General features: G+C 37.4%; 1 protein-coding gene across 1 annotated transcript in view; it reads left to right on the top strand.

Annotated features, from left to right (window-relative positions):
• The window catches only part of CEP162 (centrosomal protein 162), a 97,700-nt gene extending 77,750 nt beyond the window's left edge, over positions 1–19,950 (top strand). Inside the window, 2 exon segments of the mRNA XM_038554647.1 lie at positions 11,415–11,549; positions 18,411–19,950. Of these exon segments, the coding sequence (XP_038410575.1) occupies positions 11,415–11,549; positions 18,411–18,620 (345 nt within the window). The 3' untranslated portion in view covers positions 18,621–19,950.
• Positions 19,951–20,241: the final 291 nt, after the last annotated feature.

The raw sequence follows: 20,241 nt of genomic DNA, 5'->3' as shown, positions 1-20,241 counted from the left end.
TCTGGAAACTCACCATTTTTTATTACTCTAAGATCCTTTTGATTCTAGAAAGTGTAAAAAAAAAAAACCCTGTACATTCTGTTCTTTGAAGCATACACACCATTTTTTATTATTCAAGAATTTATTAAATCGTACAAGCAGAACATACAATTAATTGCATTACAAAAAAGATTAATGTAAAAACACTCCACAATTATGTAATTATCAATTTAAAAAGTCTTGTTTCAATAATTGAAGGGCTTATAGTGCAGCATATTTGCATTCTTTTCAATGGTTAAGATCACATAAACTTTGTTCTATAAGTTGTAAGTTAACAGAACTTCACAGACCTGAAGTAAAATTTGGGGGAGAAGCAATAAAAGGAAATATGTTCTGATAAAGGTCAGTTTTAGTCAAGTTACAGTGTTCTTAGGTTAAGAATAGCTAAACTGTTTTCAAATTAGAAAAGCTGCAACACATGATTTTCAAGCCTGTTTACTGGAAAATTGAGTAAAACTCCATTTTTTGAATAAAATAATTGCCATCTGCCTTTTAATGTACAGTACATTTATAACAGTTGTTTTTTTTTTTTTTAGAATCAAAATAAATGAAATTTTTATTTTTATTTTTTTTTTTATGAACAAAGACAGTTTTTTTTTTTATTGGTGTTCAATTTACTAACATACAGAATAACACCCAGTGCCCGTCACCCATTCACTCCCACCCCCCGCCCTCCTCCCCTTCTACCACCCCTAGTTCGTTTCCCAGAGTTAGCAGTCTTTACGTTCTGTCTCCCTTTCTGATATTTCCCACACATTTCTTCTCCCTTCCCTTATTTTCCCTTTCACTATTATTTATATTCCCCAAATGAATGAGAACATATAACGTTTGTCCTTCTCCGACTGACTTACTTCACTCAGCATAATACCCTCCAGTTCCATCCACGTTGAAGCAAATGGTGGGTATTTGTCATTTCTAATAGCTGAGTAATATTCCATTGTATACATAAACCACATCTTCTTTATCCATTCATCTTTCGTTGGACACCGAGGCTCCTTCCACAGTTTGGCTATAGTGGCCATTGCTGCTAGAAACATCGGGGTGCAGGTGTCCCGGCGTTTCATTGCATTTGTATCTTTGGGGTAAATCCCCAACAGTGCAATTGCTGGGTCGTAGGGCAGGTATATTTTTAACTGTTTGAGGAACCTCCACACAGTTTTCCAGAGTGGCTGCACCAGTTCACATTCCCACCAACAGTGTAGGAGGGTTCCCTTTTCTCCGCATCCTCTCCAACATTTGTTGTTTCCTGCCTTGTTAATTTGCCCCATTCTCACTGGTGTGAGGTGGTATCTCATTGTGGTTTTGATTTGTATTTCCCTGATGGCAAGTGATGCAGAGCATTTTCTCATCTGCATGTTGGCCATGTCTATGTCTTCCTCTGTGAGATTTCTGTTCATGTCTTTTGCCCATTTCATGATTGGATTGTTTGTTTCTTTGGTGTTGAGTTTAATAAGTTCTTTATAGATCTTGGAAACTAGCCCTTTATCTGATATGTCATTTGCAAATATCTTCTCCCATTCTGTAGGTTGTCTTTTAGTTTTGTTGACTGTATCCTTTGCTGTGCAAAAGCTTCTTATCTTGATGAAGTCCCAATAGTTCATTTTTACTTTTGTTTCTTTTGCCTTTGTGGATGTATCTTGCAAGAAGTTACTATGGCCGAGTTCAAAAAGGGTGTTGCCTGTGTTCTTCTCTAGGATTTTGATGGAATCTTGTCTCACATTTAGATCTTTCATCCATTTTGAGTTTATCTTTGTGTATGGTGAAAGAGAGTGGTCTAGTTTCATTCTTCTGCATGTGGATGTCCAATTTTCCCAGCACCATTTATTGAAGAGACTGTCTTTCTTCCAATGGATAGTCTTTCCTCCTTTATCGAATATTAGTTGCCCATAAAGTTCAGGGTCCACTTCTGGATTCTCTATTCTGTTCCACTGATCTATGTGTCTGTTTTTGTGCCAGTACCACACTGTCTTGATGACCACAGCTTTGTAGTACAACCTGAAATCTGGCATTGTGATGCCCCCAGATATGGTTTTCTTTTTTAAAATTCCCCTGGCTATTCGGGGTCTTTTCTGATTCCACACAAATCTTAAAATAATTTGTTCTAACTCTCTGAAGAAAGTCCATGGTATTTTGATAGGGATTGCATTAAACGTGTATATTGCCCTGGGTAACATTGACATTTTCACAATATTAATTCTGCCAATCCATGAGCATGGAATATTTTTCCATCTCTTTGTGTCTTCCTCAATTTCTTTCAGAAGTGTTCTATAGTTTTGAGGGTATAGATCCTTTACATCTTTGGTGAGGTTTATTCCTAGGTATCTTATGCTTTTGGGTGCAATTGTAAATGGGATTGACTCCTTAATTTCTCTTTCTTCAGTCTCATTGTTAGTGTATAGAAATGCCACTGACTTCTGGGCATTGATTTTGTATCCTGCCACGCTACCGAATTGCTGTATGAGTTCTAGCAATCTTGGGGTGGAGACTTTTGGGTTTTCTATGTAGAGTATCATGTCATCGGGGAAGAGAGAGAGTTTGACTTCTTCTTTGCCAATTTGAATGCCTTTAATGTCTTTTTGTTTTCTGATTGCTGAGGCTAGGACTTCCAGTACTATGTTGAATAGCAGTGGTGAGAGTGGACATCCCTGTCTTGTTCCTGATCTTAGGGGAAAGGCTCCCAGTGCTTCCCCATTGAGAATGATATTTGCTGTGGGCTTTTCATAGATGGCTTTTAAGATGTCGAGGAATGTTCCCTCTATCCCTACACTCTGAAGAGTTTTAATCAGGAATGGATGCTGTATTTTGTCAAATGCTTTCTCTGCATCCAATGAGAGGATCATATGGTTCTTGGTTTTTCTCTTGCTGATATGATGAATCACATTGATTGTTTTACGGGTGTTGAACCAGCCTTGTGTCCCAGGGATAAATCCTACTTGGTCATGGTGAATAATTTTCTTAATGTACTGTTGGATCCTATTGGCCAGTATCTTGTTGAGAATTTTTGCATCCATGTTCATCAGGGATATTGGTCTGTAATTCTCCTTTTTGGCGGGGTCTTTGTCTGGCTTTGGAATTAAGGTGATGCTGGCTTCATAGAACGAATTTGGAAGTACTCTATCTCTTTCTATCTTTCCAAACAGCTTTAGGAGAATAGGTATGATTTCTTCTTTAAACGTTTGATAAAATTCTCCTGGGAAGCCATCTGGCCCTGGACTCTTGTGTCTTGGGAGGTTTTTGATGACTGCTTCAATTTCCTCCCTGGTTATTGGCCTGTTCAGGTTTTCTATTTCTTCCTATTCCAGTTTTGGTAGTTTGTGGCTTTCCAGGAATGCGTCCATTTCTTCTAGATTGCCTAATTTATTGGCGTATAGCTGTTCATAATATGTTTTTAAAATCGTTTGTATTTCCTTGGTGTTGGTAGTGATCTCTCCTTTCTCATTCATGATTTTATTAATTTGAGTCTTCTCTCTCTTCTTTTAATAAGGCTGGCTAATGGTTTATCTATCTTATTAATTCTTTCAAAGAACCAACTCCTGGTTCTGTTGATCTGTTCCACAGTTCTTCTGGTCTCGATTTCGTTGAGTTCTGCTCGAATCTTTATTAACTCCCTTCTTCTCTTGGGTGTAGGATCTATTTGCTGTTTTTTCTCTAGCTCCTTTATGTGTAAGGTTAGCTTTTGTATTTGAGTTCTTTCCAGTTTTTGAATGGATGCTTGTATTGCGATGTATTTCCCCCTTAGGACTGCTTTTGCTGCATCCCAAAGATTTTGAACGGTTGTATCTTCATTCTCATTAGTTTCCATGAATCTTTTTAATTCTTCCTTAATTTCCTGGTTGACCCTTTTATCTTTTAGCAGGATGGTCCTTAACCTCCATGTGTTTGAGGTCCTTCCAAACTTCTTGTTGTGATTTAGTTCTAATTTCAAGGCATTATGGTCCGAGAATATGCAGGGGACAATCCCAATCTTTTGGTATCGGTTCAGACCCGATTTGTGACCCAATATGTGGTCTATTCTGGAGAAAGTTCCATGTGCGCTTGAGAAGAATGTGTATTCAGTTGAGTTTGGATGTAAAGTTCTGTAGATATCTGTGAAATCCATCTGGTCCAGTGTATCATTTAAAGCTCTCGTTTCTTTGGAGATGTTTTGCTTAGAAGACCTATTGAGTATAGAAAGAGCTAGATTGAAGTCACCAAGTATAAGTGTATTATTATCTAAGTATTTCTTCACTTTGGTTAATAATTGATTTATATATTTGGCAGCTCCCACATTCGGAGCATATATATTGAGGATTGTTAAGTCCTCTTGTTGGATAGATCCTTTAAGTATGATATAGTGTCCCTCTTCATCTCTCACTACAGTCTTTGGGGTAAATTTTAGTTTATCTGATATAAGGATGGCTACCCCTGCTTTCTTTTGAGGACCATTCGAATGGTAAATGGTTCTCCAACCTTTTATTTTCAGGCTGTAGGTGTCCTTCTGTCTAAAATGAGTCTCTTGTAGACAGCAAATAGATGGGTCCTGCTTTTTTATCCAGTCTGAAACCCTGCGCCTTTTGATGGGGTCATTAAGCCCGTTCACATTCAGAGTTACTATTGAGAGATATGAGTTTAGTGTCATCATGATATCTATTCAGTCTTTGTTTTTGTGGACTGTTCCACTGAACTTCTTCTTAAAGGGGAATTTTAAGAGGCCCCCTTAAAATTTCTTGCAGAGCTGGTTTGGAGGTCACATATTCTTTTAGTTGCTGCCTGTCTTGGAAGCTCTTTATCTCTCCTTCCATTTTGAATGAGAGCCTTGCTGGATAAAGTATTCTTGGTTGCATGTTCTTCTCATTTAGGACCCTGAATATATCCTGCCAGCCCTTTCTGGCCTGCCAGGTCTCTGTGGAGAGGTCTGCTGTTACCCTAATACTCCTCCCCATAAAAGTCAGGGATTTCTTGTCTCTTGCTGCTTTAAGGATCTTCTCCTTATCTTTGGAATTTGCAAGCTTCACAATTAAATGTCGAGGTGTTGAACGGTTTTTATTGATTTTAGGGGGGGATCTCTCTATTTCCTGGATCTGAATGCCTGTTTCCCTTCCCAGATTAGGAAAGTTTTCAGCTAGAATTTGTTCAAATACATATTCTGGCCCTCTGTCCCTTTCGGCGCCCTCGGGAACCCCAATTAAACGTAGGTTTTTCTTCCTCAGGCTGTCGTTTATTTCCCTTAATCTATCTTCATGGTCTTTTAATTGTTTGTCTCTTTTTTCCTCAGTTTCCCTCTTTGCTATCAACTTGTCTTCTAGGTCACTCACTCGTTCTTCCACCTCGTTAACCCTCGTCGTTAGGACTTCTAGTTTGGATTGCATCTCATTCAATTGATTTTTAATTTCTGCCTGATTAGCTCTAAATTCTGCAGTCATGAAGTCTCTTGAGTCCTTTATACTTTTTTCTAGAGCTACCAGTAGCTGTATAATAGTGCTTCTGAATTGGCTTTCTGACATTGAATTGTAATCCAGATTTTGTAACTCTGTGGGAGAGAGGACTGTTTCTGATTCTTTCTTTTGAGGTGAGGTTTTCCTTCTAGTCATTTTGCTCAGTGCAGAGTGGCCAAAAGCAAGTTGTATTGGGAAAAAGAGAAAAAGAGAGGAGAGAAAGAAGGAAAGAAAAGAGAAAGAGAAAAAAAAAGGGAAGAAAAAGAAAAAAAAAAACGAAAAAAAAAAAAAAAAGAAGAAAAAGAGAAAGAAAAAGAAAGGAGAAAAAAAGGGGGTGGGGGAAGGAAACAAATCAAAAAGCAAAACAAAATAAAAACAAAAACAAAAACAAAAACAAACAAAAAAAGAACCACCGGGGAGTATCTTCTGATTCTGTGTTCTTTAAGTCCCTTGGCTTCTCCTGGAAGTTGTCAGTCTAGCTGGTCTTCTGGGGAGGGGCCTGTTGTGCTGATTTTCAGGTGTTAGCAGTTGGGGGAGCTGCTGTGCCCCTGCCTGGTGCAGGGCTCGGTGGGGGTTGTTTACCCCGTGAGGCCGCAGGAGGAACAGCCCCAGTGGCGGGGCAGCTTTGGAGCCCTGGATTCAGCTCCGGCAGGAACTCCGTCTGCAGGGCCTGGAGGCTCCGGGGCGGGGCCGCTGATCTGCTCAGCTGGGGCAGGAGCGTCCTCAGTGTCCTGGGCCCTCCCGGCCTCTGCCTGTCCCGGGGGAGGCGGGATCCTGGCCTGTGTCCCGGCGCCCTGTGCTCCGGAGCCTGCGCTGGTGGATTCGTGCTCCCGGGCCGCGCAACCCCCTCCGCGGAGCCGCCGCCCGAGCCCCTCCGAGCTGCTCCTGGAACCGCGCAGCCCCCTCCGCACGGAGCCTCTTCCTCTGCCCGAGCCCCTCCGAGCTGCTCCCGGGGCCGCGCAGCCCCCCTCCGCGGAGCCGCCGCCCGAGCCCCTCCGAGCTGCTCCGGTCCCGCCGGGTCCCCCGTGCGCGCTGCAGCCCTTCGGGAGCTCGGCGCACTCTCCTGGGCGCGCAGTTGCTGTTACTGTCCCCGGGAGCCCGAGGGCATCCCCGCCCTCCTGGGTCCTGCTCCACCTCCCTGCGAGCCCCTTTCCGCCCGGGAAGGTCGGTGCAGCTCCTGCGTCTCCGGGACGGGGCTCTCCTGTCCTGGGGACACTCGCCCCGGCCTCAGCCCGGCTCCTCGCGGGCCCCTCCCCCTTGGAGGCCTTTTGTGTCTTTATTTCTTTTTCCCCGTCTTCCTACCTTGATAGAAGCGCGAACTCCTCTCACTGTTGCATTCCAGCTGGTCTCTCTTTAAATCTCAGGCCGAATTCATAGATTTTCAGGATAATTTGAAGGTTTTCTAGGTAGTTTGGTGGAGACAGGTGATTTGGAGACCCTACTCTTCCGCCATCTTGCTCCTCCCCCTATAACAGTTGTTTTAAGAGGGTTTATTTATTCCCACTACTGATAACCTGAGAGCCCTCAAAAGGATTTTCTCTCAGGTTGGTGGGAATAGTTCATTTTCCCAGCCCTGTGGGAGCTCCTGGAATTGTTCAGGCTGCCATTTCCACTGGCTTTGAAACCGCCTCTGGGCAGGCTGCATGTTCCCCCTACCCTCAGAAATCGCAGTCCTACAGTGCTGTTAGCTACAGTTTGGAAACAGTTGTTTCAGATGTCATCTGGTTTTTCTGTTTAAGAAAGGAGGGTAAATCCCTGTCCCTTTCTGACCACAAGAAAAAGCATAATACATATTTTTTAAGAGTAGCAAATCCTGGGTTGTTTTTTTTTTTTTTTTTTTGACTGCTTGTTGTTATTCAGTCTCTATAGAAAAAAAAGTGATTTAAAATCTTCATTTCTGAAGAACAGTTTTGATAGTTTAGAATTCTTGGCTGATGGCATATTCAAAATATTGAAAAATCTATCTTTTTCTCTGCTGTTTTGAAATGTTTTGGTCAAGAAATCCTCCAGTGATCTTAAGGACATACATTCCTTTGAATGTAATTTCTTTTCTCTTGCTGCTTTCAAAATTCCTTGTTTTGACTTTTGACCATTATAATGTGTCTTGGTATAGCATTATTCTGGCTCAACTTATTTGGGATGCCCTGGGCCTCATGGATCTTTGTTTCCATCTTTCTCAAGTTGAGGAAGTTTCAGCCATTATTGCTTTAAATATATTCTGTCCTCTTCTCTTATTATGAAATTACCCCAATGCAGATATTGTTTGTTTTGATTGTGTCTCATAAGTCTTGTAGGCTTTTTCATTCTTTTTTTGTTCTTCTGTTTAATTTTAAAGGACCAGTCTTCTGAATCACTGGTTTTCTTCTGCATAGTTGAGTCTGCTATTGACACTCTCTGTATAGTCCTTGTATTTTTCAGCTCTGAGATTTCTGTTTTAGGAGTTTGTGGAGTTTTTTATGGTTTTTATGTCTATGTTTTCTTAATTTTGTTTAGAGAACTACAAGAACACAGACAAGTTATCAGAGAGGATTATTCTGAATTCTTTGGTCATAGATTTCATAGATATCTGTTTCTTAGTTTTCTTTGGTGATGTCATGTTTACCAGATTGTTCTCATCCTTGATTCCTTTGAATGGTATTGATATATTTGACTAAATGGTCTCCTCTTCCAGACTTTATAGGTTCACTTTGGTAGGAACAGCTTTCACCAGTCAGTTCAGTTTGGGTTTCTGGATGTGTCTAGTGGTGATGTCCTTGGGCAGGTGGCGCTTGCTCTTAGGGTCTGTTTATGGCCAAGGCTACTGCCCAATGTCTGAGGTCAGGGGTAAAGTAGGTACCACTGGTTGAATATAGTTGAATAAAAATTTTGGCTTGGTTCCCTGCTCTCTAAGCAAGGCTCTAGGATAGCACTCCAAGTTCCCTGGCTGAATATACCATTGCATTTCAGTCTAATCAACTTTAACTGCCAGACTCTGCTCTAGTGTTGCTGGGCTACCCAGCTTTTCAGGTGTTCTACTTGGGCTTTCTAGTCAGGCGGCATTGCAGTATTCACTCAGCAGTAGGCCAAAGTATGACTTAGCTTTTCTGCCTGAGTGGGTGCAGTCGCAGCTTCGGGGCTGGCAGATCTTCTTGTTTGAGGACCTCAGTCACACAGATCTGACCAGATCCACTGAGTTCCCTGGTCAGATTTCACCACAAACTTGGATCTATAGATGACCAAAGCTGCTAGTTGGGATCACTCCTTGGGCACTACAAGTATGAACTCAGTCTGCCAAGACCTAAGTGCCAGTTGTTACAAGCCCTTCCCCACATGTCCATCATAATCAAATTCAGTCCCCTCAGGGTGAGGCCCTTGGGCCTCCCAAAAAGTGACCCACAACACTGGGGGAGCTGGATGCCAACCTAGGCTTTCTTTTCCCATGGAGAAATGGTAGTAGGTTCAGGGGGAGCCCTCTCCATGTTGTGCTGCGTGGGCCTGAGGGAGAGGCAATGCAGCCTTCAGGTGGCCATTCCTCTTAGCCTTCTGATGTCATCTGTCTTGGTCTCTGTGATGCAGGGGGTTGCTTCAGCCTCACCCTCATAAGATTCTCTCAGTTGTATCTAATCCATAAATAGTTCTTAAGGAAAAACAGCCTCAAGAACTACTTATGTCACCACCTTGGTGACATCACTCTTCCTGTCTGTATATATCTCCATAATAGTCAAAATAAATGATAACCATCAATATTTAGTATGTACTAAACATCATTTTAAGTATGAACTAAGCACTGACAAGTGCTCTGTGTGGTTTTCACCATAGCCCAAAAGGGCAGGTACTATTGTCCCCATTTTAGATGAAGAAACTGATGCTAAGAAAAATGAAGTAACTTGTCAGAGGTTCTCAAGCAACATGTAAAAAGTACCAGCATTAGAACCCAAAACCTCACTCTAGGTTCCAGGCTCTTAATTACTATTTTACCAGTGCCCTATTTTTGGACATTCAGGTAGTTACCAGTTTTTTTAATAGCATTCAAAAAAGCAGGAATAATTTTTGATCATGCACTTTTGCTTATGTATCCACTTACTTCCATAGGATAAATTCACTAAAATACAAGGATTTAAAAATATATACATTCACTTCAAGTGTACTCTTAAAGGTACTTTTAAGTAGGCATAGATGAAGGGAAATTTTTCCTACTTTTTGTCTAAGTACACATTTCTGAATTTACATAATTTATAAACTAATGTTTAATCATTGGTGAGTTCATTAATTAATGAATAATTATTAAACATTTATCTCTGCTATGCACATATGTACTAGGAATACTGAGAACAAAATAGACAAATCCCTGGCCTTATGGAGCTTACATTTTATTTGGGGAATCAGAAATGTAAACAAGTGTAAGGCTCAAACTGAGGCAATATCTGTAAAGTACTTAGTATAGCAGCTAGCACATGATCATTTATGACTCTACTACTTGTCCTTTAAGACTTTATTCAACCACAGCTGCGTCAGGATAAGAATCTACAACTTAACTCCACTTCCAGTTAGGTATTACCTACTTATCACCTACTTGGTTATCTCTCCATTACAACATATCGTATTAGAATTCTCATTCACCTGACTACTTTGACTAAACCAGAATTTCCCAGCTGTTATACCAGGAATGGATTATTCGTGGATCATAAGATAGCGATGACTGAAAAGGTTGTCTTACTACAAACTCAAAATCATTTTTCAGTCATTGAAAAGTTTATAGAAGTTGAAGTGCCTCTTACAACTTTCTTAGTTCAGCAATCATTAGTTTTTGTTTTATAATTTTTAGCAATCATTGTTTTTGATGGATAAGATTTTATGCCTAGTACTCATCACTACAGCATGTTCTATAGAGCCTCTCTCCTTGACCTTTCTGCAAGGCATCCCAATTAAAGTCTGCAAATTTCTTTGGTCACTGATGATATCATCAGGGATATCCCATATTTAAATACTTAGATTTACTTATATTTGCACGTGATTTAATTTGCTTGTATTTTCACATTTTTAAAACTAACTTAGGAAGAAGAGTATGTTTTGTTTTTGAGTTTTGTTTTTTGGATTTATTGTAGTATTATCAGTGTTCTTGCTAGGTACTGTTTCCATGGGAAACATGATTGAATTTGTTAATTTTAGCCATTTTCACTTGCTTGTTAATTATTGTCTTTTGATACTAACAATTAGCAAATTATAATTCTAGGTTATAAAAAAATGCATTTGTTTTACCAAGCCCAATTTAAAGATTGCTTAGATTCCCCTCTATTTTACATACTGACACTATGAAAATATTATCATCTTCTCTGTGGACCGTAGTATGAAAAAAGAGGTACTACACTAGACCATAACCTCCATGAGGATGGACTAGGTTTTTCATCTCTATATCTTCAGGACCTAAGACAACAGCCAGCACAGAAAGATTTCAATATATTGCCTTTTTTATAAGCATAAATTTACTTATGGAATTATTATAAATTATAAAATGATAAGAGCCAGAAGAGAATTATAGGGAACTGACAAAAGGAGGATCCATATTTACTGAACTCTTTCTGTGTAGGTGCTGTACTGTGTAGGGTGCTTTAAATATATTATTCAATCCTAAGATCAATCAACCACGTTAAATACATTGACACTGTGTTAGTAAAGCTGAATATACCAATGACAGTGCTCTCCTTCATTTTGAATGCTTTAATCAGACTGGCAACATGGGAGATGGTGGTCCAATCATCTGGAACCTTTTGGAATATGAGGTCATTTCAGACCAAGGATGAGCCTTCTGTTACTAGGCATAAAAAATACAAGCTATTCATTATTCTAACAACTCCAGATATCTTTCTTAAGCCTCTTGAGAGAAATTTTATACAAAGAAAATATAGTGAACATTCTTAAGACTACCTGGTAAAAAAATTTTCTTGTTACCAGTTTTTCATTTATTTTATACCTCAATTTTAGATTACAAAACTTCTAGAAGAATTAAGAGAAGCCAGAGAAAACCATACACCAGAGATGAAACATTTCATGGGCTTAGAAAAGAAAATTAAACAGATGGAAATGAGACATCAGCAAAGAGAGCAAGAACTTCAACAGGTCGAGTAACAAATTTACAGATTTGTATAGTTCTTTACTTTGAAGTACCTCCAGTTTACTATAGTATTGCTATCTCTAGCAACACTTCTTAAATTGTTTCATTGCATATTGATACTAGGAATAAAAGTATAGCTTTTAAGAACATATAAGACTTTAAACTTCAGGATGCCTGGGTGGCTCAGTTTTTGAGCATCTGCCTTTGGCTAGGGCATGATCCCGGGATTCCAGGATTGAGTCCCACATCAGGTTCCCTGTAAGGAGCCTGCTTTTCCCTCTGCCTATGTCTCTGCCTCTGTGTCTCTCTCATGAATAAGTAAATAAATAAAATCTTCAAAAAAAAAAAAAAAGACTTTATACTTCAAATACCTAAAGATCAATTTATCTTATCTCTGGAATAATAGAGAAACAACTTGTATCATGTTTTTTTTTTTTTTTTTTTTTTTTAAGATTTCTTTTAGACAGCAAGTGTACACACAAGCAGGGGAGGGAGAGGGATGAGGGGAAAGAATCTCCTGCAGGCTCAGAGCCGAGCATGGAAACTGATGCATGGCTTGATCTCAAGACCCAGAGATCACAAACTGAGCCAAAACCTAAAGTCAGATGCTTAACCAACTGAGCTACCCAGGCACCTTTCATGTTCTTAGATGGTTGCCTGAAAAGTTAGGCATTTTACTGTGGGAATGGGTCTTTGGAAGCCATATTCCATATTCATTTCATAAATGTTTGTAAGAAGTAGAATTATATTAAAATGTAATCATTTAAAATATATGCCCAGCACTAGTAGCATCACAATTACTATACTACAAACAGGTAAAGTAATAGAAATTAAATATGGCAGAAGTAAGGGCATGACGATTTTAGGCATTAGCCTCTCTGCTGATAATTAGCTTTGCTTGAACAGTATATTGCTCTGTTTGAGCTGCCACAACAAAATATCAGAAATTGGGCTTGGAACACAAATTTTAAAAAAATTAATGTTCTCAGTTCTAGGGGCTGGAAATCTAAAATTAAATTGAGCACAACCTTCATGCACTATTGCTGGGAATGTTTTCCTTCCACTATGGAAAACTGTATGGTGGTTCCTCAAAAACTTAAAAATAGAAATATCATACAGTATAAAAGTGTCACTTCTGGTATTTACATAAACAAAATGAAAACATTCAAAAATATATATACGCCCTTATGTTTCTTGCATCATTATTTGCAATAGCCAAGATATGAAAACAATCTAGGAGTCCATCAATAGATGAGTAGCTAAAGATGTGCTATGTGTGCACATGTATTTGTGTTTGTATACACACATATACATACATACACAGTGGAATATTATTCAGCAATAAAGAATGGAATCTTCCAATTTGCTACAACATGGATAGGCCTAGAGGGTATTCTGAGTGAAGTAAGTCAGAGAAAGACAGATATTGTATGATTTCACTTACATATGGAATCTAAAAACAGACTCAAAGAGAGCATACTGCTGATTGTCAGAGGGGAAAGAGTTGGGGAAATAGGTGAAGGGGATTAAGAGATACAAACTGCCAATTACAAAATAACTAAATCATAGATATTTAAAGTATAGCAAAGGGAATATAGTCCATAATACTGTGATAACTTTGTATGGTGACATAAGGTTGGCTTGCATTTTGGAATGTAAATAACTATTAAACCACTATGTTGTATACCTGAAACTAAAAAAGTAAATAAATCAGTCTGAGCATACCACTAAGAAAACATCACATCACAAAGGAAGACCATAAGGAATAGAAGAACTACAGAACACTCAGAAAATAATTGACAGAATGCAAATACATACATACCTATCAATAATTAAATGGAAATGGACTAAATTCTCCCATCAAAAGTGATGAATGGATTAAAAAAAAAACCATCTATATGCTGCCTACTGAAGACTCCCTTCAGATATAAGGAAACAGACTGAAAGTATAGGAATGGTAAAAGGTATTTCATACAAATGAGAATCAATAGAAAGCGTGGCTAGCTATATGAGACAAAAGTGGTAATAAGAAACAAAGGTCATTACATAGTGATAAAGGAGTGATCCAGTAAGAATATATAACATTAACAAATACTTATGAATGCAAGATAAATGTACTTAAATACATAAAGCAAATTCTGGCAAACCGAAAGGAAGAAATAGTAATACAATAATAGTAGGGAACTCTTTTTTTAGTTTATTTAAATTCGTTAGTTAACATACACTGTATTAGTTTCAGGTATACAGTTTAGTATTCAACACTTACACCCAGTGCTCATCAAGGAAGTAAGGAAGTTTAATACCCCACTTACATCAGAAGATCATGTGCCTAAAGACAGAAAACTTCAAGGAAACACTGGCCTGAAACAATACATTAGATAAGATGGAATTAACATAAATAGAACATTCTATCCAAAAGTAACAATACACATTTTTAAGCTCACATGGAACATTTTCCAGGTTAGATCTTATAGTAGCCATGAAACAAGTCTTAATAAATTAAGATTGAAAGGTCAGGCCAACTTCCCCAAACACAATGACCTGAAACTAATTACAAGAAAAAAAAAATGGAAAATTCACAAATGTGTGTAATGAAACCACATGCTCTTAAGCAACTAGTAGGTCAAAAAACAAGTCAGGAAATTTAAAAATATTTTGAGACAGTTGAAGATGGAAAAACAATATACCAAAACTTAGGGGATAGAGCAAAAATAGAGGGATTCATATCATTAAGTGTCTAAGAAACAAAAAGATTTCAAATAGACAACTTTATACCTCTAGGAACTAGAAAGCGAAGAGTAAATGAAGCCCAAAGTTGGCAGAAGGGAAGAAATAAAAATCAGAGCAGAAATAAATGAAATAAAGACTAAAAAGGTCAAAGAGATTAGGAGTTGGTTCTTTGTAAAGATAAAATTAACAAGCCTTTAGCTAGACTAACCCAAGAAAAGAGAAATAAAACTAAAATTAAAATGTCTTTCTCTGATTGACTTATTTCGCTTAGCATAATACCCTCTAGTATGATCTCACTTATATGTGGAATTTAAGAAGCAAAACAGGATCATAGGGAAAGCAGAGAGGGAGACAAACCATAGAGACTTTTAATCATAGGACACTGAGGGGTGCTGGAGGGGAGGGGGGGTTGAGGGATGGAGTAATTGGGTGATGGACATTAAGGAGAGCATGTGATGTAATGAGCACTGGGTATTATATGAGCCTGATGAATTCCTGACATCTGATGAAACACTTCTAATAAAACATAAAAAGCTAATTAAGTTTATCACCACTAGACCAGCCTTAAAGTAAATGCTAAAGGGAATTTGTCAAGTGGAAGAATGAAACCATTAACATCATAAAAACCTTATGAACGTTAGGTATAAAACTCAGTGGTAAATAAATTGTCAGTCAGATTCACTAATACTGTAATGGTGCTTCCTAATTCATTTACAAAACCAAACATTAAAAATAACCATAACTATGCTAATTTGTTATTGGATACACAATGTAAAAGATGTTAAAATTAACATCAATAACTTAAAGTTGGGGCTAGGATTGGAATAAAAATGTAGGGTTTAGGTATGCTATCAAAGTTATCAACTTAAATTATTAGGTTGTTACAAATATATCACATTTTATGTAAGCTTCACGGTAACCACCAAGGAAAAAGCATACTAATTACAGAAAAGATTATGATGAAGGAGTCAAAGCATACCACTACAAAAACTCATCACATCATAAAATATGACTGCAAGTTATAATAAGCAAGGAACATATGATCTACAAAACACTCAGAAAGCAACAAAATGACAATAGTAATTCCTTATCTATCAGTAATTCCTTTAAATGTAAACGGATTAAATTCTTCATTCAAACCACAGAATGGGTGAAATATAGATCCAAGCAATATACTACCTAAAAGAGACTTTAGCTCTAAAAGCAGCATAAAAAAATAATAATAATAATAAAAAATAAAAGCAGCGTAGACTGGGTAAAGGGATAGAAAAAGGTATTTCAATCAAATGGTAACTTATAGAAATCAGGAATAGGTATAGTTATATCAGGAAAAAAATAGGTTTTAAGCTAAAAATCTCCAAAAGAGACAGAACTAATTATATAATGATAAAAGGGTCAGTCCATCAATAAGCTGTATCAGTTGTAAATATTTATGCATCCAATAACAGAGCATCTAAATATATAAGACAGTAACTAAAAGGAAAAATAAACAACAATATAATGATAGTAGGGGACTTTAATACGTCACTCCTATCAATGGGTAGATCATCCAAAGGATAAGAAAAGAGTGAGATTTAAAAAAATAAAAGAAAAAATAAAAAACAAAAAGAAAAGAGTGAGATTTAAACAATGCTATAGATAAAATGGATCTAACAGACATACACAGTAAAGTTCCTTCAACAACAGAAAAAATATATACATTCTTCTCAGTCACACAAGAAAAATATTCCAGAATAGGTAATATGGTAGGCCACAAAAATAAGTCTTCTCAAACTCTCCCAAACTCTCCCAAAAAGTAGAAAAGGAGGGAACACTCCCAAGCTTATTTTCACAAAGCCAGCATTACCCTGTTAAGAAACCCAGATAAGGAGGCACCTGGGTAGCTTAAACAACAACCTTCAGCTCAGGTCAAGATCTCAGGGTCCTGGGATTGAGCCCTGTATCAGCAGGGAACCTGCTTCTCCCTCTCCCCTTGCCTCTTCCCCCATTCATTTGTGTCCAGTTGCTTTTGCTGTCTCTCAAATAAATATAAATCTAAAAAAAAAAAAAAAAAAAGCCAGATAAGGACTCTGCAAGAAAAGAAAAACCATAGGCCAACACCTGATAAATACAGATGCAAAATTTTTCAAAAAAAAATATTATCGGGGATCTCTGGGTGGCTCAGTGGTTTAGCACCTGCCTTTGGCCCAGGGCGCGATGCTGGAGTCCCAGGATTGAGTCCCGCGTCAGGCTCCTGGCATGGAGCCTGCTTCTCCCTCCTCCTATGTCTCTGCCTCTCTCTCTCTCTATGTCTATCATAAATAATAAATAAAAGTAAATATTAAAAAATACATATATTATCAAACCAAGAGTACATTAAAAAGACCATATGCTATGATAGAGTGGGAGTCATCTCTGGCATGTAAGGATGGTTCAACATATGCAAGTGAATAAATGTGATGCATCACATTAATTGAAAAATATAAATCCTGTGATTATCTAAATAGATACAGAAAGAGCATTTGACAAAATACAGTATCTATTCATGATTAAAAAAAAATTCTCAAGTTAGATAAAGAAGGAATACCTTAGCATAATAAAGGCATGAGTTTATTTCTGGGCTCTAAATTGTTCCATTGATCTATATATGTCTGTTGTATGTTTGAAAGTTACTAAGTAAATCTTAAGTTTTCATCATAACAAAAATTTTAAAACTATGAAGTGAGATATTAACTTTATTGTGGTAATCATTTCACAGTGTATACATGTATCAAGTCATGACATTGTACACCTTAAACTTACACAATGTTATATGTCAACTATAACAATATAACTGGAAAAAAATTGGTTAAATGCCAAATTTCGATAGACATCAAAAACTTTCAAAGTATGTTTAAAACTTAGAATTGAAAACTCATACAGCATTTTGTGTTCCCCGTAACTCAAATACTTCTTATACAATATTTCCCCAATGCTTTCTATTTTAGATTATGAAGTTATTCTATAGCCAGACAGAATTATAGATAAAAATTATATCGCTGAAGTACAACAGATTTAATATTCAGAGATGAGCTATTCTTGCTTTTGTTGCCCCTAGGTAGCTGTTTTCATATGTCCAGCTTTTTGTGGTAATACTTAGGACTAATGATTCCCCTATGGTGAGGTATTTTGAAATTATAAGAACTATATTATAAGTTACTGGACAGGGTACCCTTATTTCACAGTTGAAAGAATTTTGAAACCATGAGCAAAATGGTCTAGTCTACTGGTAGTTAAGAGGGAATTCTGAGGCCAGGCTGCTGGGTTATAAACTCTGACTCTACCTCTAACCAGTTCTATATGAATCTTGGGCAAATTATTTTTTACTCATCTGTGCCCCCATTTCCCTACCGGGTAATGGGATAAATATATAGAATTCACCTCCTAGTGGGTTGGCAGGACTAAATGAGTTAACGTGTGTAAATTGACTAAATCAAGCCTGGCACATGACAGATGCTACATAGGTGTGCTTTTATCATTTCCCCTGCTATAATGTCTATTAAGGACATATGTTGTATATTGGCACTGTTTTTGATTGCATCTCAAGTGCCTTTTTTTTAAAGATTTTATCCATTTGAGAGACAGTGTGAGAGCACAAGCAGAGGGAAAGGGAGAAGCAGATTGCTGGCTGAGCAGGGAGCCAGATGTTGGGGCTCCGTCTCAGGACTCTGGGATCATGACCCAAGCAAAAGACGCTTAACTGACTGAGCCACCCAGGTGCCCCTCAAGTGCTATTCTTAAGAGGAACAACATCTGGGGGAGCAGGGGCTGTGTTTGGATTCATACCATGATACTAGAAATTTCTGATGCTTTAAATGCTATATTTTTAAGTTTTGAGTAAAAGAATAAAGACAAGATTAAAGCTCCCTAACCAAAAAAAAAAAAAAAAAAAAAAAAAAAAGCTCCCTAACCTCCCTATCAGAATTTGAATTCCCACTTCTTACCTTCTTCACCCACAAGCCTGTTGACAGACACAATGAAGCCCATTAGGTAAGGCTCCCCACCACCACTCCCTCCTCTCTACTGCTGTCATCATTGTCCCACTTAAGCTCTTTGAGGTTGTTAAATCTTCCCCCCACTATGAACTGTAACAGTAATGTGATTTTTTTTTTTTTCAGATAATACAGCAGACACACCAAGTAGTAGAAACTGAGCAAAACAAAGAAATCGAGAAATGGAAAAGACTTGCACAGTTGAAGAATCGTGAATTGGACAAGTTCCGCACAGAATTAGACTCGATATTAGATGTTCTTCGAGAGCTGCACCGGCAGGGAGTGGTTGTGCCAGTTGCTTTTGCAGATGAAGTGAATGCACCAGAATATTACTAGAAACTGGCATTTCCTAGGAGCTCACAGAAAGGCCTGGAGATGGAGGATTGTGCCACTGTCAGAAGGCGGCTCTTGAAAACAAGTGTTCCAGTATGTTGTCCAAAAGCAAACAATACAGAAGCAACATTTCAAAATAAATTGCCCTAAAGCAGTAAGAAAAACATTATGCTGTATTTTACTGAAAATCATTCATAATCACATTTTAAGTAATTTATGGATGGGTCCCTTTGTGTCAGATCATTAAAACTAGTGAAATTAGCTGTAAAAGGTCTTGACTTACATTCTTGATGTGGAAAGAAAAAAAAAATTGCTCATACTCAGCCATTTTTAACTGTGTATTCTTAATCCTCATTGCTAGAAAAACAGCTCTGCTTTCTCATGAAAACATGGAGAAGAATGAGAGCACGGTGGTTTGGACAGTCAGATCAACAGTCACTCAAGTAGTAAAACTTCCACAGTAATTTTCAAGAATTACAACTTTGTACCAGCAAACAGTGATCTCTTGTGTTCTCTCAGATTTCCGCTTCTACTTCTGAGTGCCTCAGTTTTTACCTGTGATATAGAGTGCAAAAGATAGTTCACACATAAGGGAATTTGATTTATTCTTTGTTTTATTCTTTTATGCTCCAAGTCCTAAATTCTAGTCCTTTTTTATAAGTCTAAGATTATAGAGTATATATTTATTTAAAAAGTAACATGTTCACTAGAAAAAATTAAAAGCATACATAAAAATAGCCAGATTGTTATTTTTCACAATGTCCATTTCCATTAGCAGATAGTATATAAAATACTGGTAAGTTAAAGCTGTAGCCACCTTGTTTTCAAGTGTTCTGGCCCTGTGCTATCGTATAGAAACGTAATATAAGGCGCATGTAATTTTCAATTTTCTTATAGCCACATTTAAAAAGATAAGAAGCAAATGAAATTAACTTGGTTCATTTATAAAAATCTAAAATGTCAGTATAAAAATTGAATTTTTACTTTTTTTTCCATACGAGTCTCCCACATCTGGTGTGTTTTACATTTACAGCACAACTCAATTTGGACTAGCCATATTCCAAGTGCTCAATTACCATATACCAATAAGTGCAATTCTGAATAATTAAAAAGTAAAATACTTGGTAAAAAGACAGGTGTACTTGATCTTGGTGAAATTATGGGTAGCAAATGTGAAATGTGGAAATTAAGTATAAGGAATGCAATTAATGTCTTAATGTTCAACGTTTTTTATGTTCTTTAAGAGAATAGAAAAAGCATTAATTAAAGGTAGCTATTTTTTTATGTGAAAGAGTTTATTTTAAGTTATAATATAAACTATTTTGGTTATTAATTGAGTGTACTTGTGTGTATTTTCTATCTGCAAACCTATTAAATTCTAGCTATTACACCCATCCCTAATGATTCTATCCATTAGCCATTCATTCTAAGCACCCAAGCACAAACCTGGTTGATTCTGAAATAAACATCAAATAAATTATTACTTACAGAAGAAAGTAATCCTATTACATCCTTACATCCTATTTTGATGAGGATTCTGTATTCACTTTGAGAATAAGCTGTGCACACAGCAGGTTTTCAATTCTATTTACAGATTAAAGATCCCTAAGTGCTATCAGAATTA

The sequence above is a fragment of the Canis lupus genome, chromosome 12, assembly GCF_011100685.1.
Source record: "Canis lupus familiaris isolate Mischka breed German Shepherd chromosome 12, alternate assembly UU_Cfam_GSD_1.0, whole genome shotgun sequence".
Taxonomy (NCBI): Eukaryota; Metazoa; Chordata; class Mammalia; order Carnivora; family Canidae; genus Canis; species Canis lupus.
Note: the sequence above shows the minus strand (reverse complement) of the source record. Positions and strands in the feature narration are given on the sequence as shown.